Raw genomic sequence first — 25453 nt, 5'->3', positions numbered from 1 at the left:
AGTATAGTGTCAAGACCTGAAAACAAATTCTTCCAGAGATTTTTATTTACTTACAATTTCTATCCTTGTCTGCTTCAAAAGGGGATTTGGTAGGACTCCTCAAAGACCACATGAGCCACATCCTCATGACCACACACATCCTCCTTGATAGATCCCTAAAGAGGGCTCCCAAGGAGAGCCTTGAACCCCACTGGGTATCTCTCTCAAGTGAGTTATTAGAGGATGAGTACACAGGTCTCCTTTTATGGTACGGTTACACTGCCAATCACTATAGCACAAATCCTCATCATCAGTCTACTGAACTTTCTATCACTGAGATCCTTATTCTTTGCAAATATAAACTAGAAGAGACAGGTGACAATCAACGTAGAAGGGAGACAAAAGCACCTGAAATGAGAGTGACCCCAGATAAGACACAGGCATAAATGTGATGCTCTTGAACTCAAAGGAGCAACCGTATGATGAATACTGGTCCTTGTCTTAGTCCACTGATCTCATGGAAATGGACAACAAAGTGAACACCAACTTAGTGAAACAGAATTTGAATCTCCTCCTAGGCCTTCTTGGAAACAAAACAGGTAAGAATGGTTTATACGATGTGAGGGAAACAATAACCAAACCAGTCATGTTAAAGAGAGTAAACAGCTATAAAACACAATCATACCATTGTGGTTAAGCAGAAAAAATACAGGGTAAATGGTTAGTGCTTATTTATAGCTGTACTCACAGATCTAAAAAATACCAGGTCTTAAGCTTTCAAAATTCCAGTTGGTTAAAAACAATTGTTCTATGTGGAGAGAAAGGGGGCACATGGGAAAAAAAACTTATATTAGGAAAGCGAAAGAATTATTGTTTTCTACTTCTCCAATAGTAGATAAGAGAAATGATTTCCTCCAATAGTAGACAAGAGAAACGATTTCCTATCTTCCAAATTTAAGCAATTCTAGATGACAAGACCAGCTTCCAGGAACAGGAAGGACACTGCCCCTGCAAATGCAGCCAAGAGAAGTAAGGAATGTTGCTTTTGGAGAGAGAACCTGATGGAGGGGTTAAGCTCCTTGAGCCCCTCCCCAATCTCCTACCCCGCAGGAAATACAGGGTTTTTTAAAGATTATGCTGAAAATTACATCAGAAAGCATCAATTTTAATCACTACCTAGCAAACTGATTTTACTATTTCTATATTCTTATTCTTATGAAAAACTAGTTTCTCAACTTAATGATTAAAAGACAAGAGCAACAAAAACACGAGCCCCTGTTATTAAGCCAGAACTACTCGGTTCTGTTACAAAAGATGCCCTAGTTGCCTTCCCACCATCCTGTTTGGCTATCCTCTTCTCCCTTCAGGAATCCCTTTGCCCTCACCCATCCTTCTTCCTCTAGGGATCACCCCTGTCCCATGCACACGGGATCTTCAAGCTCATGAGGCTAGAAACTTCCCTTTGTTGCTAAACCATGCTACTTTTCCCAGGGAATGCATAGGTTTCCCTGGGGAAAATCTTGTAAAAGATAAAGTCTTTAAGACCCACACAACTTTTTAATTGTGGTTCTGAATCATGCAATAAGCATAAGGAAGATATTTTTGAATAAGGAGGGCTTTCCTTCTTTTCTCTAATTGCATCATTTGAGCAGCCACCTCCTCCACCTACTTGTAAGACCAATACTGCATCTGTATTCCTTAAAAGGGAATATTTACCTATTAGACAAAGTGCTGCTTTCCACATGGTAAGGTTTTCTTTTTGCTGACCTTGAAGGAGAGCGATCCAAAAGCCTCTGGGTTTGGAATGTAGGGTGATTCAAACACTGTTCTGTCAAGTATCTGTCAGCTGGGTCCAACTTCAGTAAATTCTTAGGAAATAAAGTTAGGATTGGAAAGAACATCACAAAGTCAAATTTAAATTGTAATAAAAACCACATTTCTTTTCCTTATAGAAGAAATGCATGGTCATTGCAGAGTATCTCGTAAACACAGTTTAGTCTAAAAAAATTTTTTTTAAAGGACCATCTAAATCACTCATAATCTCACCATTGCTGTCCTCTGGGAATATGCCCTTCCAGCCCTTTAAAAAATATCATGTATATATTTTTTTTTCTTTTACAAAATCTGGCTTATATTACACACAAATTTTGTATACTGTACTTTTCACTTCCTAATTAAAAACATTTTTACAACATAATTTAAATATTTAAAATGTATTCTTAAATTTTACTTTTGGCTATACCATGCAGCTTGTGGGATCTTAGTTCCCTGACTAGGGATCAAACCCAAGCCCTTGGTAGTGAAAGTGCGGAGTCTTAACCACTGGATTGTCAGGGCATTCCCTAAAATATATTTTTAAATAAGTACATATTCATATCAAAAAATATACACTCTTCGTTTTTCTCTTGTCTTCCTCTCTGGAGGCAGGCAGCCCATTGTACATGTGTCCTGTGAATCCTTCCACGGGTACTTTGTACATATCTCTATCTGCTCTTTTTATTTTATTCAAACACACATACACACAATAGTCTGCACTTAAGTCTTCTTTCCACTCAACAGATCTTAAAGAGATCATTCCGTATCAGTAATTCTATATACTATCTTAGGTCTATCGATTACCTACAGGTAATGCTACCCTAAGTAGCATTGTTTTCCTTCTTTTATTATCATGAACAACGATGCAGCAAAGAACTTTACATGTTTTAAATGACTACATGGAAGTTTGTGGTATGATTTATTTAATGATTTATTGTCGGATGTCTAGATGGCTGCCATTTTGCACTATTATAATTAATGCTTTGATGTACACCTGAAATCATTGCATACATCCATTATCCCTTGCATAGGACAAGTTCCCAGATATCAAACCCACAACCTCTGTATTGGAAGGTGAATATTGGCAGTGGGCTGCTAGGGAAGTCCCAATGGTAAATATATTAAATGAATGACAATTCAACTGTTCAACTTTCAAACTGATGTAAATGCATAACAGTTCAGATTACTATCATATTTTTATCTGTGTTAGTATTTACCAGGTACCACATTTGACACTGGGTAATTACATTTGGTAATGATTTAACAAAAGAAGTTCACTTATTTTTGACTAGAAGAGACAAAAGGCAGAAAACATGAAATTGTATTTCAGTTCTTCTATTTTACTCTATTTACATTTTAAGTTACCAAATAATTAAAGCCCTGATAAATAAACATTTGACTGTGTGAAAGAACAGATTAACATAATCCAACTGATTTAAGAAATAATTTATGCCTAATTAATCTTAAAGAGCCTGAGGATTTTTAAAAAATAGCATCTCTCAATCTGTGTTCAGAAGAACACAAGTGCTGTAGCATTTTTTTAAAGTATTTAGTATATAATTAAATTTGGGAAATACTTCTTTACTGTGAGATTTCTGAAAGCCTTTATAAGTTAATGAACATTGTGAATCTCTAAGAAAGGTTGTATACTATGTGGCCTTTTCCAAAGGCTACACCCCCCTCCCTCACCTCTGCCCCCACACCTATTTACACAGTGTTCCTTGGAACACAGATTAACATAGTTTTAAAGCAGAGCAAAGTTCTGAGAGTGCTGCGCAGCAACTTCCAACTGTGCTAAGTATGCTTTTAAAGGCTTTGTGCAGTATAAACTCCTATGTTTCTGACAGTTGACTGAATGGGCATAAAATAAAATTGATCCATTAACAAGTATCTTTTGAAGGTCTACTACTATCAAATAACTAACATTGGCTGTACTGAAAGCTGGAGAAATGTGAAAAAGCAGTTCTTACTGAGGGGGCTAACCATCTACTTGGGTAGAAAAGCTTGAAGAAAAATTTGTGAGAACATTTTCAGTAGTCCAGAGAACAGAGACCTTCTGGACAGGGACACCAGCAGGAGGAGGAACATTCAGGCATGGTAGCAGCAGTGATCTTGCAGTTGTCAAATGAAGAGCCAGTGAGAGAGAAATCACTTAAGAGCAGAATTATGTTCACTGATAAAATAATCTTATGGGAGGCCTTGAATACGCAAAAAATGTTAGAATCTTTTTTCTTTCAACATTCATTTTAAGATTGGTTTTTAAAACATGATGCCTGAGGACTTCCCTGGTGGTCCACTGGGTAAGACTACACACTCCTAATTCAGGAGGCTGGGTTCGATTCCTAGTCAGGGAATTAGATCCTACATGCCGCAACTAAGACCCAATGAAGCTAAGAAAACAAAACAAAACATTACGCCTGAATAGCTCAAATGATGAAAAAATTTTAATGATTTTATTTATATTTAGATTATTATTCTGTCCATTTTAGCAATCTAATTTAGCTATCTCATAGTCCTGTCTAGACAGAATGTTATAATACCAGATACTGTTGTGATTTTAAATGAATTGCACGCCTCTTCAGAGGACACAGTCCTCTACTATTCACCACTACACTACATACTACACACCTGTTAACAAAACATTTAATTCATAAAAGCAGGCTATGGTCACATATAGACACAAGAGAAATCACAAACCAAAAGACATTTTGTACAGATAACACATCAACTTGTCCCACCTTCATTAAGTCAAGTAAAACGCTGTTTAAGATTCCAAGGTATCTTCTCTCCAATGACTGAGGATGGTTAACAGCTGGAAACTGTAACAACAACATGACAGGAGTATTAGCACATGGGGAAGGGTATGTGTGTACATGTGCTTTGAGTGCTGGGAAAGGTAGCAGAGGAGCAGAAGCTAGTGCCCTAGTGCCAAAGTTAAATTCATTTCACATAAATTTTGGTGTCTATATATTGAGCTTGGGATTAATAGGTGAAGTCTCTCAGTCCTGTGGGACTCTTTGCAACCCCACGGACTGTAGCCTACCAGGCTCTTCCATCCATGGGATTTTCCAGGCAAGAGTACTAGAGTGGGTTGCCATAAAAGGACTGGGTGTTAAATAACAGGAAAACTCACAAGTGAAACTTAAATCTAATCAGACAACACTGAAGCATATAAAATAAAACAAAATATAAAAATATTAATATTTGAAACTATTCAGTTTATACAGTATTGCCTACTTATACAGATAATTCCATTATAATACAATTCATACAGAATTTGTCTGCTTATATGGCAATTCTTGCACCTTTTCCACAAAAACATATAATTTACTTCCGAACATTAGAGAATTAAAAAGAAAAGGCTAGTACCTGAAAGGCTACAGAAGTAAAAATAATGAATTCAGACACACGTTCTATTATTGCTTTTAATATACTCTTTGAATGACTTGTTTTAAATTTCTTACTTTATGTAAGTTGGAACAGAAGGCAAACAGGCTCCTAAATTAACAAATGCATTTTTAAATAAAATGAGGGGAAAGGGTCAAGTTTATTCAGATGCTCTGTCCTTCCCTCTGCCAACTCACATTTCACAATATCTAAGTGGATGGTAAAATATTAGAGTCTAATGCCATGTATTCCCTCCCAATGGGAGGACTAGTTTGCTTTTAATATGTATTTCCTTTATACCAATATAAGAAGATTTCAAAGCCGAAAATCTCTAAATATTCTAAATAAGTGGATGAGAGGAGTAGTAATGTAGAAAAATTCAAACAAGGCATTAAGACTTCATCCCTACACAGTGTCACAGTGTTAGGTATGGCAGGAGATACAAAATATGGGTAAGACCAAAACCTTGCATGTGAACAACCCTCAGTCTTGTTGAGAAAGCAATCAGTGCAAAACTGAGTAGCCATAAATTCTAGTTGAAGCTCAGCAAAAGGAGAGGCCAAGGTGGTTTGCAGCTGTAGAAGAATCCTTATATAGATAACATCTGAACTAGCTTTTGAAAGATCAGAAAAAATGTGAGGACAGAGAAAAGTAGGACAGCACCTCCTAGATAGAGGACATAGAAGGAATAACATGAACTTAACACAGACACACAAGCAATAACCTAAAACACATTTCTGAGGGAAGTGATGCTATGCGAGGCTTTTCAGCAATTGTTACGCCACTTATTTCAGAGATGAAGAAGGTGATGATCAGAAAACTGAAATAAATGGTTCAAGGCAGGTTACATAACTAAAAAGCAGTAAAACTAGTATTTGCACTCAGTGATCCAAACCCACATTCTTTCTAAACATGGGCGCCTTTCCTAAAGAAGGTACAGAGGTTCCTCTGGATGTTATTGGAGCATTAAATATTATCCCAGAGAGAGACACCTGTCATACTGTGATAAAAGACTCTATACTAGATTTTAATTAATATTGTGCTTATGAGGTCTATCTTATGCTACCAAATATCCCCTCCTCCTTTTTTGCCAAAAGTAACATTTCATCAATAAGAAAATTAATGCCCAAAGTCAAAAGGTATTAGAAATATGATTTTAAAATGACCACATAAACTCTTAAAAAATTAATTTATGTCTTTTGAATGAGAGACACCATTCTCGTGTGAGGTAATCGGACAAATCAAAACTCAAGCATACAAGTTTAAAGTGTATGTCAATCAGAAGTTTGTTTCTTCTTCCCTTTTTTTCTTATTTACGTGGCCAATGTGACACAATAAGAGTGCCTCTTTACTGAACACTTACTATGCTTCAGGCACTGGTCTGGGCATTTTGTTGTTGTTCAGTCATGTACAACTCTATGTGACCCCATGAACTGCAGCTATAATGTCTAATCTTCATAACAACCCCATTAGGTGGTACTTCTGCTATCATAATTTTACACATGAAGAAAGACAGGCACAAGAAACTGCCCAAGGGCATTCAAATAGTAAATGTAGAGTCTGGCTTTGAACCCCAGCAGCCTAACTCCAGAGTCTACGCCCTATATTATGGGATAGCAATTGTTATTTTTTCAAAATAATGCATATTATTAGAGCAACATCTTGGTGATTTTCTAATCTCTATACACTGAAGCAAAATACAAATCACACTGGACTGGTTACTGGCGAGTCCATGTTTCACAGTAGCTACCATTCACACACCCTGTACGCTTAGCTGAGAACATCTCAGACATTCTCAAGTAAATGATAAAAGAAGACTCTTCCCACAAAAGATGTGGTTAAACCTCCAAAAAGATTATACTAACTTAGTTAAAATACCACAAACACTTTCAGACTAAAACACAAAAACATTAAGATCTATAAAAATCAGTGTCAGGGAAGCAGCAATTTCTCCAAAGGATATTTACAGACAGTGCCATCATGGACTGTCTAGCATTTTACAGATAATATTATTTAGTGAGGAGGTCTGTGAACAAATAGGACCATAGACAAAGGAGGAAAAGATCTCCTTTGTTTGGCCTATCTAGTCCAAATGCTATTCATTCTTCAATATACATTTCAAACTGTAAATCCTCTATAAATCATTCCAAGTGAATCCAGCCAACTTTCCAGAATCTTTAATATTCTCAAGGTCACAACTATATTTAGATGTATTAGAGAACAGTACAATGTAGTAAAGAATACTGTACATTTACTACAGTATTTTATTATATACTATGCTTTATTATAATTTGTATTGTTTTCTAATTATTTTATGCACAAAAGTCTTAATTCTTCAGCTAGTTTACAAGTTTTTAAAGCCAGGTACCATGGCAGATCTGTTTATACTCTCTTCAGAGAATGCAGTTTAAAGCCTCTTTAACCAGGCAAAGAATAAGGCAGCCAGAAGACCAAGCTTGATGCTCCAGTTCAAGTATTTAATCACTTAATATTATTCAACCTAGTAAGAGCAACTCTAGGTGTGTTGTGAATATAATTGTGGCTATGAGAGCTCATTTCTTTAAGGAATCCATTAGTCCAGTGAGGATACATATTTTCAAACAGCTTTATAAAAATTTTTTATTACAATTTTAAACAACTGAAGTCTAGTATGGATTTACAATGTTCTGTCAAATAGCTATTTAAAAGAGACTGCTATGTGTGCTACCAGAGTGCTGCAGGAGCACACAAGGGGGAGGTAACCATTCCCCCTGGAGGAGTCTAGAAGGCTTCATGGAAGGAGGACACTTGACCTGAATCTGGGGGAGGGAGGATGGAGAGCTTTCCAGGAAGTGGGGTGAATATTGGGAGAATTATAGGAAAATGAAGCATCGTAGAAGCAACAAGGAAATGGTGACAGGTCAGTGTGGCTGCAGGGCAGGGGGTAGGAAAAGTTGGGAGACAAGGCTGCAGGGCTAGGATCAAGGGGTTTTTAAGGCAATGGCACTCCACTCTAGTACTCTTGCCTGGAAAATCCCATGGACGGAGGAGCCTGGGAGGCTGCAGCCCATGGGATCGAAAAGAGTCGGACACAACTGAGACTTCATTCACTTTTCACTTTCATGCATTGGAGAAGGAAATGGCAACCCACTCCAGTGTTCTTGCTTGGAGAATCCCAGGGACGGGGGAGCCTGGTGGGCTGCCGTCTCTAGGGTTGCACAGAGTCAGACACGACTGAAGCGACTTAGCAGCAGCGAGGAGTTAAAACCGAATAAGCTATGTGTATAGGTTTTTAACATAAAGAAGACAGAATTAAACGTACAATTTGCAGGAAGATTCTAAAAGTAATGTGAAGACTGCAATGAAGAGAAAAACTCAGAGAAATCAGTTTGGGAGTGGCTGTTTAGGTAAAAAGTGGTACGAGTGAAAGAAGCAATTAGAGATGGAGAGAGGGAAATAGTTGAGCTTGATTGCTGATAATGTAAATTTTTGGTTCAAGAGATCATTCAAATATTCGAGTCCCTACTACATGTGCTAGATTGGGCTAGATGTTAGAAATGCAGCGATAAAACAGATGATTTCTAACAGTTTAAAATTAAAGAATAAACAAAATGATTTCATTTTGTGATAAGTGCTATGATGGAAAAAGAAAAATGCTATAGGAGAGACCAAGAAGGAGGCGGGGGAAGTTTGTTGGCAGGTCAGAAAAAGGAGGTGTTCTTGGAGATGAGATTTATAAAATGAGAAGGGGCCATGCAAGGGAAGCACTTTCCTGGGAAAAGGATGCTCAAGTCCCAATCTCATGGAGCTAGAACAACCTGGGGATGTTTATGGAAGTTAAAGAAAAAGAAAGGTTAAGTGTGCTGAAAGTCTGGAAAGGGATGGGAATGGAGAGACATATGAGCTGAAATCAGAGAGCCAGAAGGGCCCAGAACAGGCAAAGTCTGATGGGAAGGAGTTTGGATGTATTCTCATTGAGACAGGAATGTATTAGTTATGGCTCTCTTTATTTCTGTTGTTATTGTTGTTCAGTCGCTAAGTCATGTCAAGCTCTGTGCAACCCCATGGACTGCAGCACGTCAGGCTCCCCTGTCCTTCACTATCTCCTAGAGTTTGCTCAAATTCATGTCCATTGAGTTGGTGATGCTGTCTAACCATCTCATCCTCTGCTGCCCCCTTTTCTTGCCTTCAACCTTTCCCAGCATCAGGATCTTTTCCAATGAGTCAGCTCTTTGGATCAGGTGGCCAAAGTATTGGAGCTTCAGCATCAGTCCTTTCAAAACACCAATACAGTATACTAACGCATATATATGGAATTTAGAAAGATGGTAACAATAACCCTGTGTACGAGACAGCAAAAGAGACACTGATGTATAGAACAGTCTTATGGACTCTGTGGGAGAGGGAGAGGGTGGGAAGATTTGGGAGAATGGCATTGAAACATGTAAAATATCATGTATGAAACGAGATGCCAGTCCAGGTTCGATGCACGATACTGGATGCTTGGGGCTAGTGCACTGGGACGACCCAGAGGGATGGTACGGGGAGGGAGGAGGGAGGAGGGTTCAGGATGGGGAACACATGTAAACCTGTGGTGGATTCATTTTGATATTTGGCAAAACTAATACAATTATGTAAAGTTTAAAAAAAAAAAAAAAGAATATTCAGGATGATTTCCTTTAGGATTGACTGGTTTGATCTCCTTGCAGTCCAACGGACTCTCAGAGTCTTCTCCAGCACCACATTTTGAAAGTATCAATTCTTTGGTGCTTAGTCTTCTTTATGGTTCAACTCTCATATCCATACATGTTCAGTTCAGTTCAGTTGCTCAGTCATGTCTGACTCTTTGTGACCCCATGAACCGCAGCAAGCCAGGCCTCCCTGTCCATCACCAACTCCCGGAGTCCACCCAAACCCATGTCCATTGAGTCAGTGATGCCATCCAACCATCTCATCCTCTGTCCATACATGACTACTGGAAAAAACATAGCTTTGACTATAGGGACCTTTTTCGGCAAAGTGATATCTCTGCTTTTGCATATGCTGTCTAGGTTTGTCATAGCTTTTCTTCCAAGGAGCAAGGGTCTTTTAATTTCATGGCTGCAGGCACCATCTGCAGTGATTTTGCTTTATTTCTGAATAGATTTTCCTTTGTGCTGGACTGAGGGCAAGTCCTATTTATTTTCGTGTTTTCAACATCTAGTATGACAAATGCTCAGTGACTGTTGAACTATTTGTACCCTAATTAATTGTCATAATTTGGCTCTTTTTCAGCTTACAAAAGCAAAAGCAAAAGGAGAAAAGAGAAACTTGCCTGAGGTAACTCAGACAGATTTGGAAGAGAGTGAAAGCAGGAAAGGGATGAAAGAAATGTTTGCACTTCTGTTCCTTTCTTTCTTCCACACTCATTGAGCCTAGCAGGAGGGATACTGTGTTTGGCGTTCATGTGTGAGGAGGGGTGCTCTTCAAAGTGAAATGAATTGAGGCCAGAAAGTCAAAGGAAAAAAACAAAGTGCTCTGTAAATGTCAAGAAAACATGGTTTGAGAATTATGCATTTAAGAGAAAGAAAAGAAGTGGTGGGGAGCTTATTTTATAGTTCCCACAAAGGCCACCAACTGGCATGTTGGCCCAAACAGGGTAGTTGAAAATGGAAAAAGTAGCTTTGGGGGTAGATGGAACAGAGAAGCAACCTATTACTGGCCACTCCTGTAAGATGTCCCTCACTTGTGGAAAGTTTATACTTTAAGACTCTTTTTAGCATATTTTCTGAAATCAAGCTTAGCACAAAGTTAGCAAGTCTAGTAAAGGCTGCCCAAGACCAAACCCTAGTTTGAAAAGATACAATGTTTCACTAAACAGGTCATTCTCACTAGAACAGTGCCTTTAATATGAGTATTCATAATCTTCCTCAAATCACTACAAATGTTTGCTCAAATAAGCAGTAGCCATTTATACATTTCTCAATCTTTTGAGGATGCTAAATATTTTGCATAAAGAAACATTCTGAGATAACCAAAGTTTAGAATAATGCATACACTAAAAAAGAGTTTGAAAAACTGGAACAACTGAGAAAAATATTAACAGTTCCCACTTTCAAATTTAGACTTTTTAAAATTCACAAATACTTTATAAAATTCAAAAATAAAATATTATAATGGGGATTATAAACACCGTAATGGAAAAGGAAAAAGTATTCGATGGATAGCTTAGCATTTCATTGTGCAATGAACAATGATTTAAATACTACTGTACTGATTCCATCTGGGTTTTAGCAAAGCCTCTTACCCGGAGCCCGTGGAAGCGAGGATTACTATAGAAGAGCTTCATCTGCTCAGATGGAAGTGGTCCTAGCACCTTCTGAATGGTAAAAAGTTGGTCAATTTCACTTTCTCCAGGAAATAAAGGCTGTCCATCACTAAGCTCCCCAAGAATACAGCCAACTGACCACATATCTACGGATTTTCCATAGGGAGCTCTGAAAAGCAAAGGGAGAGATTATCTTGGCAACTGAAGGAATAAGTTTTAATAATTTCCAAACTATTTTGAACAGATTCAAGATTTAAAGCATATTTGGGTATTTAAGGAATTTAAAAATACCACATGGACAAAAGTGAGGCTAAAAAAAAGGAATTATGGATATCAAAGTAGAAATTCAGAACACAAGTGAATAAATATAAGCAAATAAAGCCATCAGTTTAATAACAATTTAGTTAGTATATACTGATTTGAAATCTATTTACAACCAGATATATATGTTGATTATTAATAGCTTAATAAACCCTAACAGCAGCACACATGTCTGATGAGTTAGCACTCACCTGGAGAATGAAACGCTCCCAAGAAATGTATTTCCTAGGTAATTATCCTTTAGCTCTTTGAATGTCAACAAGTTATACTGATTCATTTTTTGAGTTCAGTCTATTAAAATGCACCACTGACTTATGTGTCTTCTTAAACAGCAAACATTTAATATTTAACCTGTTCTGATTGCACAGAGTCAAAACAGCTAAGATTATGTTAAGCTTTATTGGATTATTTACTTGAATCTATTTGTACCCTTTGTTTATGAAGCTTTATGACAAGTATCTCCCTCAAAGCATTTTTTTCACTAATTGAGGGATTTATAGCTATCTTTCAAGGTATGAGTTTACCAGAGGGCTTCTGGAGTACTATCGTTGCTAACAGGCTAGATAATAAAATCTACGTATCCCCCCAAAAAGCTTTATGTGTATACCTGAAGATCTATAGCCTCAAGTCAAATTACATATGACAGATTAAGAAACCATATTTTTCTTTCATTTCAAACATAAATTATCTAAATCTTAAGAAGGAAAAGCCAGAATACAATATCTGAAAAACCAAGGAAAGAAATTCTAGAGTGTTCTACTAAGTAATATAAAACTTTTAACAAATACTCTAAAGCACTTTTAACATAAAACAGAGTATGTTTCTAGGATAGTAAATCATTGTATCAACAAGTCAATATTTTATTTATCTCATTTCCCTCCATAAAAACTGATTTTAAAGGAAACTTCATTTAGATCTTTTTGGTAGCTTGTTGGAAGGGAAGGATACTGATCTTTCTTTCATACAAGTATGAGAGAGGAAAAACTTGTGCTAGGTGGAGAAACTTAAGGAAAATCTTTACATACCCATGATAAACTATTTTTTCTTATGTCAGCTATTTGAATAATTTATGCAGCTGTAACTACTTTGAATGTGAAGGACAAAGTCTTGAAAATGTAAAAAAATCTGTAAATTCTACATGTTGACTAAATATCAACTGATTTCAATGGGATTTTTATACAAATAATATGGTTCTTCAACAAGTACTTGACAATCATTTAATTAGCAATATTCAATTTGGCTCAAATTAGTTGGAGTCCTCATCTACTTTTGGTAGCTCCCATATATCTCTAAATATAATTTCAGTTTTCCAAAATGTATTATTAGGCAGCAAACACTCTCTAAAGTTTCACGGTAAGGCTGTCCTCAGAATGAATTCAAGGACATTTTATAGACAAAATTATAATGAGTCCCTCTACCATACTTGAATCCTCAGATGGGGGTCTAAGAAGGATTTACTTCAAATTCATTTCTTCTTTGGCAAATCCTGCCCAGTAAATTCAAACTCCCAATCCCTCCCCAAAGAATGGACACATGAATGGACAATGCATTCAAGTGAATCCAGAGAGAGGTATATAGAAGAAACACAGATGACACAAAAGAAAATCAATCCTAAATCCAAGTTTAAAATGAACACAGAAATTCTAAAATCTCTCCACCCAAGGAGGGATAATAAAGTGACTAGACACCACTGATTTCAGAGGATGAAGCACAAGCTTTTGATTTAAAAATAAATAGTAAAGCTTTCAGTAACTGACACCAATAATTCTTATAGGCTCTAGGTCTGCAATGAAATAAGAAGTAACACCAAATAGACACTGGGAAATCAATTGTTAACTTCAAAATGGTCTTTCAGTGAGTAACTTAAATATATAATCATCATGATCTTCAGAAGAAACAGAAATGTATATTTCTATTATATAAAAGGTATCTTTATTTACTGATTAAAATTTTTTATTGAAGCAGAGTTGATTTACAATGTTGTAAAAATTATCTTTAAAAAATTAAATTTATCATGTCCCCTAGATACATATATGGCACACTAAAGAAAAGAGATGAAACCTATAATTAATGCAATGGTTATCATTACCACAATGTCTAATTTTATTTGTAGAGAGTGTCTTCTACCTCAATTCTTTGATGGTCCCAAAGAAGAAAATACAATCTAGGACAAATAAGAAAATACTACAACTACAATAAGTAAATAATTATTAGTGAGAATATGTGATGGAGACCAAGACTACAGGCCCCTTCTTAGTCTCTAAAGTTTAAACTTCTTAAAAGGAAGAATCTTATCAGATAATGCTTTTCTGGTGTAGATGGGTGAATGAAATGGCTGCCCTGGTAGATACAGCACTGAAAGTGGAAAGGTGGCACAAAGTGGAAGGATATGGCAGTGTTGCTGACAAATCATCAATGGACTAGTTTGAATAGCCATTTATCATCAAACAGGATTTACACTGCTTGGAAGAAAAATGGCAGTTGGTCAATATTTATAGCAAAATAGCTAGGTATAAGAGATATTCCAGAAATATTTACTGAATGGATGAATGAATGAATGTATGAACAAACAGATAAGCCATAATGTCAAACTCTGTGGATATCCACATTTTTAATGTGCAAGACTATTAACAAAGGTGGCAACAATAATTCCCCCCATTTCTGTATACCTGACACTTTGTAATGTGACTCTGCCACTCCTCTCATCAAGTTTATTTCTCCATCCCATGAATCAGAGGATAGACAACTAACATGCTTTGGCCAATGAGGCAAAGGTCATGCAAAGAGGCTTGAAAAAACACTTTTGCTTTTGGGCTTGCCCTCTGCTCCGGGAATTCTACTGCTATTATTTGAAGAAACTTGGACTAACCTACTGGAGGATGAGTCCCCATGCAACAGAGATGGTTTGTCCCAGCTGAGGCTCCCTAAAACCAAACAGCCTCCAGATGACTTGCTGACTGATTGTAGCTACATGAGCAATTTCAATTGAGACCAGCAGAAGAATCAGCCAGTTGAACTCAAATAGCTGATTCCCCCAATCCATTTGCTCCCAGAATCATAAGCAAACAAAATGGTGCTTGTTTTATGCCATTAAGTTTTTAGGTTTGCTATACTGTGACAGGTAACTGGCATTTAATTAACTCAAGTTCTCATCTTCCACAGATAATCTCAAAGTTAACAATAGAGGGTCAACAAATATGTAGATGTTATTCTATTCTGGGAAGGTAACTCACCCAAGTAAGAGTTCTGGGGACCGATACCACCTGGTGGCCACATATTCTGTATAATTAGCATTATTTCCTTCTGATAGATTCCGAGCAAAACCTGAAAGACAGCAAAACCCAAAAGTGTAGAGTTAATTTCATGCTGACAAAATATTTCAGTGCTACATTAGTATCTTAAAGGAACATCAAAAGAATATAATGATTGTTATTGAATGGGCTGTTTATTAACATGCCTGTATTATTTTAAAAAGTTAGTCCATTGTTCATATGTGAACTAAAATATACAATGTAGTCACTACAAAACCAGTCTCTTCTAATAAAGAAATCCATGTTTTCAAAGTTTTTGCATGCTTTATAAGCATTCAGAGCATACTTTTAAACCAGCTTTTCCAATAAATGCACATCTTACAAGATGAAGACTCCATAAGAGCCAAATGTCAAAGTTACATTAGCATGTTGCAGATAAGTCATTATTTCAGCTATGTGGGACTTAGATAGTATTTCTGTATCTACTGGTGCTGATCAGCTCCGACCATTATGTAAACAACAACAGTTAGGGTTGGCAATGATGGAAACGAAGCAGGCCAAAATGATTTTCTCCTAATGTAACTGAGAAGCATATTAGGCATATCTTAATTACCTTATAGACTCTGTTGCTCCCCCACCTCCCCAAGTAACAATCCTTTCAAAAGGTTTTGCAGCCACAAAATAAACTGGAAGGTAGGTTAATTACCCATCTAACTCACCGAAAGCAATATAGGTTCACTGTAAATAGTTACAGAGAACCAGAATATTAAAATTAAAGGTGAAAGTTAAGGCATATATATATGTATGGCTGAGTCCCTTTGCTGTTCACCTGAAACTATCACAATGCTGTTTATCAGCTATGTGCACATGTGCTCAGCTGTATCTGACTCTTTGTGACCCCCTGGACTATAGCCTGCCAGGCTCCTCTGTCCACGGAATTTTCCAAGAATATTGGAGTGGGTTGCCATTTCCTACTCCAAGAGATCTTTCTGACCCAGGGATCAAACCCACATCTCCTGCTTTGGCAAGCAGATTCTTTACCACTGTGCCACCCGGCTATATCCTAATATGAAATAAAAAGTTAAAAAAAAAGTTTCAAGAATTAGAAAATACTGTTTCTTAAAGTAGAACAGTAAAAAAATAAAAATAATCACAGCAACAAAACAAAACCCCTAACTTCAGTTAATCAATACTCCTTTATAAGACACATTTGGAAGAAATATTTATACTTTTTATTGGGATTCTTCAAGCCAGACAAAGGAGCTACATGCTCTGGGAGGGAAAACAATTAGGTTTTTGTTGGGGATGCACAGGACACAGAATGCCACATGTGGTGCTGCCATGCGGAACTTCCTGACAATGTAAAATAAAACTGTCTTTTAAGAAATGATGCTAAACCAAGGATACTCTTTTTACCATTATTAACTATTCTACACACACCTCTTTTTTAACTTGCTTTACCAATTTCAGCTCCTAAATACTTCTTAACATGTTTAGGTATAGCAGGACTCTTCTTTGCAATATTCCTTATCATAAAATACTAAGAAAATTAAGTCCTATAAAACATTTTTCCTCAAGCAGACAGGTTCATAATAGTCAAACTCTTAAAATCAATAAGTGAAAACAGTTACACATGCTTCCAATTGCTGCACTGGCCACAACTGGTCATTCTACAAAGTGAATTTTTAGAATGCTTCTATTTCTCTCACCTGTGCAATCCATATTCTAAGTACTAATCTAACTTCTCCTTATAAGGAGATACAGGGAGATAAAGATACAAGGAGATAAATGAGAAACCTCCTCATTTATATATATTCACACTGTATTTGTGATTATATTTAAATATATAAAAAATAACATTTTTTAAAAGTTATTTTTTAGCACATGGATTAGGCAAAAATGTAAAATTTTTAAATCACTTTTTAAAATAAAGTGACCCATGATGTAAAACCTAATCTATAATTTTAAAACTTTTCTGAATTATTTTAACTTAAATTTTTAATAGCACATAATACAGAGTTTTATATATACAAAAAACAATATACAATTTTGTACTGTGATACAGTACGACTCAAAACTTCCTTATACAGTCAACCAGGAGCTGGAATATCATAATCAACTAATAATACCTTGACTGAACATTTAAAGGAGATAAATGGAATCATTCTAAAAATGTCTTTTAACCTTACAGATTATAACTATCACATATATATAATACATATATATTTACATAGCTATTTTTCAGTGTTTATGATTATGCCTACAATAATTTCTATCAATATTTAAAATATTAAAAAAATTTTTTTTATCCTACTCAAGCCAGAAGGTCCTGATAGTATTTTCTAGAAAATTCTTTCTCTGGAGTCATTAAATACTGGGCTTATGAATATACACTAATTTAAGTCAAAAGATAAAAAATACTTTTAAAACACCTGTAAAAGCTACCTTGTGCTATATTAAATTAATTTTGTACTTAACAGGACTAAATTTCTTTTTAACTTACCAAAGTCACACAGTTTCAAAACGTCATTGTGGCTGATTAAGAGATTTTCTGGTTTTATATCTGGAGTATCAAGATTAAAAAACAATTATTAAAAAATGGGCCATGTACTACTGATTGACACTGTTAGATCACTGTAATGGCACTTAATTAGAAATAGAGTAATCTGAACACAAAACTGGTAGTAAAAAGCAGAGTAACACATTTTATAACAGTACACAAAAGTTTCAATTAATTTCGTTTTGAGAAACATGCAGACCACAATTTCAAAAATATCTTTTCCCCTTAAATCTTAAAGGCACTGACTGGATCTCTGAAAGGAATTTAAGGATGACTGAATCTAGGTTACCACATTTCAAAGAACTATTTTTACTTTATAAAATACTAATAATACAAATTTTTGGAGATAAGAGTATAAAATGTTTACACCCATAAGATACTTTAAAAACACATACGAGACTAAGTAGATAGCATTATATTTCCTGGAGGAAAAAATACATAGAAGATACATTGTCTGTTATGATTTTATACATAATTTCTATTATTTATATATCTGTTTAGCTTCTCTGTGTGGTTCATGATCATAAATATCTAGTGCTGAAGCTATGCTGGATGAGTCAAGATAAGATTTCTCATTTTTTCCATGGAACTTCTGAAGATGTGGTGGGAGTTAAGGAGTAGAAATACACAGAAGATGCAGTTTAATTCACCCCTTTGGAGGCATCTCACAATTCTATTCTTAGAGTACTCATCATCTATATTATATGGTAGAAGTGAAAATGGAGAAAGGGAAGAGGTAGGGGTGAGATCTATAGATTGCAGAACCATCTGAACCATTTCAGATCAGATTTCAGAATTTGTAGATTTCAGTTTCTACTGCTAATTCACAATCATTAACTCACTATACACTTAACCAAATTATAGCATCGCTATGGAAATGCAGCTAAATCAGTTCCTTATTAATATCCTCAAACTGTAGCAGAGACTGTTATTAGAATCATTATCCTAGACACTAGATGTCCAGGTGACCAGGCCACCTCTCCATGCTGCCAACAACTTTCGTAAAGCAACTGCTATGAAAGACAAATGGAAGACAAATAACAAACTGTCTCTTTCCAGAAATAATAGGAGTTGGCATCCTTCACATGACCTTTAAGCTATTCTTAATGTTAAACTATTTTTAAAATGATATCGTTTTGTGTCTGTTTAGAAACACTAAAATGTAGTATTCATTTGCCTGATAATTCAAAGATAAGAAATGGATACTGCAACATTTTCTGACAAATATTTTTTAGCTTCATTATTGTTCAATGCGTGACTCTTGAATCCAAGAGATTATCAGGAGAAGATAAACAGTGTAGAGTTAAAGATGGTGCTGAGCATGTAATTTCTCTTTTATTGCTATAAACCATCCACCTCATGGCAGTAAAGAACAAAATAAAACAGTTTATGGAAGTATAATCATGGCCTTTATACAAGGCTGATCATGCCTAAAACTTGAAAACAATGGGCACTTTCCAGTAACAGGCAGGGAAAATCAGGAGGTAAAGATACATACTAGAGATCTTGGTCGAACAGAGAATGAGAAGTGACTGTCAACGGGGGCCAGTCACTTAGCATCATCTCTAAAGTCTGATTCTGGCTTGTTTCACATTACCAGGTCTATCTGCAGGACCAAAAGGCAATGGAGAAGGTCGTTGCCCTCACCAAGCAAGCTGCAAAGTTTGCATTTGTTGAATTCTTTTATCACTAGGTACTTGTACTGCTGAAACCAGATCTGGTTATACAAACATTCGGAGATCTCACCATAATATCCAAATAAACGTGCAGTCCATCCTTTTGATGATACGAAAGGAGACCTGGAGCACAAATATCCTATACCTTCAAAATGTATTTAATTTAAACATAAAGTCAATGCCTATGTGAAATATTTTGTTAATGTTATTTGCTATTTTAATATTTTCCATTTTGAAAATTCCATACTTACCTCGATGAACAATATCATTCTTATGGCACCAGTGAATAGCTTTGATTAGCTGATAGATATAACTTTTTACTTTTTCAGGTGGAACTCCATTTGGCATTTCTTCCAGCAATTCAAGCATATTCTAAAAATTAAATAGAGAGCCATTGATCTCCAAAATTAGGTAGGCCCACAAATTATGTATTAAAATTTTTAAAAGCATCTTGGATGATAATTCATCTCATACACAGAATATATTTTTTAAAAAATTGCTTTGCTTTCCATCTATAATCTTTTTCATGCTAAAGCAGGATACTGTATTAAATCAAGGTTCTCTTTTTAAAAGAAATTCAGTTTTTGCTACTCCCCATAATATTCCTGTGTACTCTTCACTCTCTGAAACCTATCAGGCATCATTTTAGCCTAATTTTGAGGGAAAAGCAACACAAAGTAGGGAAAAGACATTGTAATATGTAGAGGAGAGGGGAAACAGTCATTTTAACATAGTGCACTGTGCATCTCTGATAGAACTTCACAGTAAGATCAAGCCTGGAAATATTTCTGGGAGACCTGGAAAATATTCTTAAATGATCCCTAAGATTACCAGTAGTCAATATAATCAGAACAAATATTTTAAAAGGCTACAAAATACTGTTGAAATAAAAATTCACAGACCCCAAACAAATCAATATGCAAAAATCTTAGTCTGGAGTCAGAGACCGTTCTAAAATTCATGCACATTGTTTAAATAGAAATTCCACTTAATCAATTTCCAGTAAATTTCCAGATTAACTAAATATCCTCCATTTCCTCTGTAAAGCACAAGATTAAGGTCTATAGAATGATTAGAGTTTACTGTTTGTAGATGACCATCTAGGACACCAGTTCTCAAAGTGTAATCTGGATCTCCGGGAGTGGCGCTGTCTCAGAGGACCCATGAAGTCAAAACTATATTCATAACAGTACTCAGCTGTTTGCCTTTTTCACTGTGTTGGCATTTATACTGGTGGCACCTTAGCATGAATCAAAGCATTAGATTCTTCAATGCCATATCCTTACATTTGAAAAAAAAGGAAAAGGTCAATTTCAGTAAAGGATGTCTTTGATGAAGCAGTAAAAATTATCACGTTTATTCAGTTACAGTTCTTGAGTACTTGTCTTTTTAGGAATCTACATGATAAAATGAGGAACACAACTAAACCACTTCTGCTGCATATCAAAGTATGCTAGCTGTCTTGGGGAAAAGCAGTTGGGTAATCAAGTTATAAATTGAACTAGTAATTTTTCTTGAGGCATACTATTTTTTACTTGAAAGAATGACTGATACACAAACATTTATGTTAACATGCAATGGGTTTTTTATTGTTATTTTAAATCAATCAATAAATATTTTTATATTCTTCAGTTTTGACTTCTAATATGATAAATATTAATAGATAAAACCCACATAAATACAAAGCTCTTAGGGTTCCCAATAATGTTAAGAATGTAAAGGAGTCCTAAGACCAAAAAGTTGCTCTAAAATTTTGTCCCTGCCAGTCAAGTTGCATACATATAACCAATCAGCTGCCTGTTTTTAATACTCTCATACCTATTTATAACAGATACATGTTACTTTAATATAATTATGTATCATATAAGCCAACTAAATGTTTTTTAAAAAGAGGTTTGCTGTTTATAAGAAAGGGAAGTTTAATAATTTGAAAAGACTTAAAGGAAAGCCACTACACATAATTCTATCTAATCAAATGTGAATGCAACTAGAAAACACTGGCAAGGGACAGTTGTGGTGGTAAGGATTCTGCACTGAGACTACTTTGCAATGTTTTTAAGTTTTCACTTCACTTTAAAGAAGCTGACACAGGATATCACTGATGCATTAAGGGTAGGATGTATGTAAGAAAGCCCATCAGAAATCCAACCAGAAGATCAATACCCACTTCTAAAGAGAATGTGGAAAATGAATGTATATTGATAAGTCTTAAGTTAAAATAAAATGTTTAAAGCATATATGTATCATTTTTTAGGGATTCTCCCCTGGAATTATCTTTTTCAATTAACAAATGCACGTGAGGAGTAAAAGGGCTTTGTAATAAAGAACATAAATTGTATGTCTCATTTACTATTCAACTCTAAATTCCTCACTTATAGAGAGAAATGTCCCCCAAAATCCATTCTTCCCTTACTAGAGCAATATATCTTATAGGTAGATGCATAAATGCCCAGAAAGAAGAGTACATTTTCCTCTGCCTTGCAGCTAGTATGGCTATGCAACTAAGTCCTGGCCAATGGGATGTGATAGCTGAAGCTCCATCCTGACCTTGAGGACAAGGGCCACTTCTGAGGGGTGGCAGACCATAAAGGCGGAAGCCACCTGGGATCTCCTACAGCTGTAGAGCAGAGGTACCATACCCATCTACCTTTGTATTCGTACTTGAGACAGAAACTTCTATTTTGTTTAAGCCACTGTAATCTTGTGTCTCTGCTACAACTCCCTACCCCTAAGAACATCTTTCTACTTGCCCTCTTGAGACTCACTGTCAATCATTAGGCACTGCTACTGATGGGAGGGTGATGGTCACCTTCAACTGAAAAACCGTAAGGCCAGCACAAGAATCCCAGGCTTAGAGGTCAGAAGACTGGAGTTCTGGTAGCAGCTCTGCCACTTATCAGCAGAGAGACTGCAGACATTACATACTGTCTGATACACATAGATGATTTCTCCGTTTGTTCATACGAAATTGTAAACAATCACCATGAGTAGAATTAGAAATAAAAAAGATAACTAAAATAGATCTGGCTGAATTTTATTATTTGGCAGCAAAATTGTAGACCACATGATTATTTTTGACAACTAAAAAATAAGCATCTGATTCTACAGCAATCCTTTTTTATTACTTTTTTTAAAATATCAAATTTCAGGGTTTTTTTCCCCAGTGGGAAGGATCCCTTAGGAAAATGCCTAAATTAACACAAAAAAAGAAGCCTTTAAACAGATTCTGGAAAAGCAACATAAAACAGTGTTTTAAGGCAACAAAGTTTATATTTTTTCAAGTTTTGCTTGTAATGAAATTACTATATACATATATATTTAATTAGAAAAATAATTTGTAAAGGCTGAATTAATTGAAAAGCCATATTACTGGTTAGCTGTCTTGGCAACTCTGCTTTCCATTTCATGATGATAATGCTGGTGGTGATACTCTGTCATTTATGACACAGAAAGCACCTGAGATTTAACCTAAAGCAAAGATAAACCTCTCCAGTCTTAATTTTAGATAAGAACACAGGAAATCAGCAGTAGCCACCTATTTACTCAGTAAGGAAACCTCTGAAAGGTCTGTCTGGCTCCAGTTTACTCTATTCTTGTGAAAGCACTTATTTCAGTTCTTGACAATAACCAACTGATGTAAGTCAGTTGCTGTTCAAGAAATTCATAGGTATATAATATTGTTTATGGCATTGGACATTTCCCCTCAGGTCATATGATTAAAACTGTCACTAAGAGTTAATAACAATTATAAAAATATTAAAGCAAGTACAGAGACAACTCGAACAGTATGTGCTTTTTCTTCTTTTCTCCCACGCTTCTAATTCCTTACTTGTGGTCTCATCTACCTCCTCAAGCTTTACCTTCTGGCTCCTGGCACATCTTCTTCCCTCAAATAAAGCTACAACACTGGCAATTCAAAAAGGCTGCTTCATGAGCCCACTCATGAGCCATCTAGGTCTGATTCAGACACCCTGTGCCTGTGCAGTATCTTACACATACTTCTATCATCCTGTACCATCACTGTCAATTTATGTACCTCTCCCTCAGAGGCCTTGCTTACGTATAATTAAAACAAACGAAGTCTAAAAATTACTTGTTGAAGATAGAGTCTAAGACTTCAGAAGCCAAATCAATACACTGTTTAAATTTAAGATTATCTCTATATGGTTAAAGCGTACAAAATCCTTCAATATTTTTTCAGGATTTCTAATGACTCTGGGTAATACTTTCATTTTTACAGTCAGATTAAGAGCACAATGACAAGTAACATCCAACAATAATATTTTAATAGCATCCGAAACAGCGCTAAATAAAAGAATGAGGCAGACCTCTACTGTGTCAGTGACTTACTTTTTCAACATACTCAAACACCAAGTACAATTTCCCCCTCCGACGAAAGGCTTCCTTCAACTCCACAATGTTTTCCTGTTTGAGAGTACGAAGCATTTTAAGCTCTCGTAAAGTCGTTTCCTTGACTTCTTCATTTTCTAGAATGTAAACAATGGTGAATAGAATAAAATTAAAGCTTTCAAACCACTATTCAGGAAATTCTAAGAACACTGAAAACATACCAATTTCACTTTCCACTTTGAGTACTTCTGCATAAGAAGTCCAAGGATGGAATATCAAATATCAGATTTTCTTGTTGAAAGGATCAAGAATGAGAAACTTATAGAAGAAAAGGCTTACTTGACCAGCACGAACCTAACTTTCTGCTTGTATTTTCCTGTACTCTTTACTGCAAAGTGTATACATAAAACAGACTTACAGATACGACATAGGAATCCACTGTTGTGTTAACCCTACCACTACATACAGAGGAAGGAAGAGTATAAAAGGGTAAAAAGGAATCAATCATATCACTTGATTGGAGCTTCCATGCAGCATCTGTAGCCATTGAAATTTTCAAGTTGGGCCTAAAGCTTTGGCTTAAAAGAGCATTTTATTCCCCAGGCTGCATGTGAGTCACCTCTGTGAGCAGAGGTCACGTGCCCTGCATGTATCCACAGTGCAGCTCATAGTCGGCCTGCAGGGAACGCTAAGGGTGACTGATCTCTCTGAACAGCGGCTGCTGCCAGTTCCTGCTGTCCTCCTGTGGCATGTCCATCTGTCCACCCCCAGGTAGTGTAGTGTACTGGAATGGAGAACTTATGCTGAACCAATATACCCTTTCGTATCATCAACTCCACTCATGGTGAACCCTCAGACACAGAGGAAGGACAGAAGTCACATTAACGCTAATGGATCAATTGGCAGGGGAGCAAGTAAGGTACTATTTCATGTTAAAGGAATTTTTATAATAGCTTTAGATCTAGTTGGGACATCCTAACCGCCATAGTTACATATGTATATACAAAGAAGGATACAGGTTCTTAATCCCTGATCAGCATTCTGAAAACCAAAAACATCAGTCTAAAAACTGATATTTTTTCCCTAACTTTAAGGAAAATCTCTTTAGGAGCAAAACCTGAACTAACATGAAACCACTTATAAGTCTTTGTTTAACCTACTTAGTATAAATAATTCTTATATTTTGCTTTGGAAATAATACCTGATCACAGGATCCTAAGGTGACATGCCATATTTCCATTCTAAAATCTAAAAGTTATGAATTCTAAAATACATATGGCCCTAAGGTTTTGGGTAATGGTCAGAATCCTAGCTTGAAAGTCTAAGCTGTGTGACCCTCACATTCAGGCATGTCTGGGAAGGAAGAAAATAGGGTTAGGGACAGAGATGAGAAAGATGAAGATGCCTTCAAGAAAGAAATGTTTCCTAAGCAAAGTACACTATAGAAAAGACCCTAAATGGGACCAAAGAGGGAAGGGAGATCCTAAATGCAGGGCCAGCAGTACCTCTGAGATTATGGTCACCCCACACAGCTCAGGATCTTAGTTCCTGGACCAGGGACTGAATCTAGGAGCTGGCAGTGAAAATGCCAAGTCATAACCACTGGACCACCAGAGAATTCCCCTACCCCGCCGCCTTTCAAACTCGGTTTAAAGAAAAGAGACTATAATTAAATCAAAGTCAATGCTCCTTTGTGAACTGGTTACACAAGTGAAATACTCTCCTTACTTCAAGAAAACTGCTGGAGAATCCTGGAACAGGAATTCTGCCTATCAGAAGGCAGGAAGCAGCAGTAGCAAAGGCGGACAGTGGCACAGACAGTAAACCA

General features: G+C 36.1%; 1 protein-coding gene across 4 annotated transcripts in view; it reads right to left on the bottom strand.

The window, feature by feature from the left end:
• The window catches only part of CDKL5 (cyclin dependent kinase like 5), a 178578-nt gene that overhangs the window by 29162 nt on the left and 123963 nt on the right, over window positions 1–25453 (bottom strand). For all 4 annotated transcript variants that reach the window (XM_027535523.1, XM_027535526.1, XM_027535524.1 and 1 more), the window contains 7 exons: window positions 23626–23762; window positions 19527–19647; window positions 17543–17602; window positions 15022–15112; window positions 11447–11636; window positions 4533–4613; window positions 1696–1847 (listed from right to left, as the gene is read on the bottom strand). In XM_027535523.1, coding sequence (XP_027391324.1) covers window positions 1696–1847; window positions 4533–4613; window positions 11447–11636; window positions 15022–15112; window positions 17543–17602; window positions 19527–19647; window positions 23626–23762 — 832 coding nt within the window. The remainder of the gene's footprint in view (window positions 1–1695; window positions 1848–4532; window positions 4614–11446; window positions 11637–15021; window positions 15113–17542; window positions 17603–19526; window positions 19648–23625; window positions 23763–25453) is intronic.

Source organism: Bos indicus x Bos taurus, chromosome X, assembly GCF_003369695.1.
Source record: "Bos indicus x Bos taurus breed Angus x Brahman F1 hybrid chromosome X, Bos_hybrid_MaternalHap_v2.0, whole genome shotgun sequence".
In the NCBI taxonomy this organism is placed as follows: domain Eukaryota; kingdom Metazoa; phylum Chordata; class Mammalia; order Artiodactyla; family Bovidae; genus Bos; species Bos indicus x Bos taurus.
Note: the sequence above shows the minus strand (reverse complement) of the source record. Positions and strands in the feature narration are given on the sequence as shown.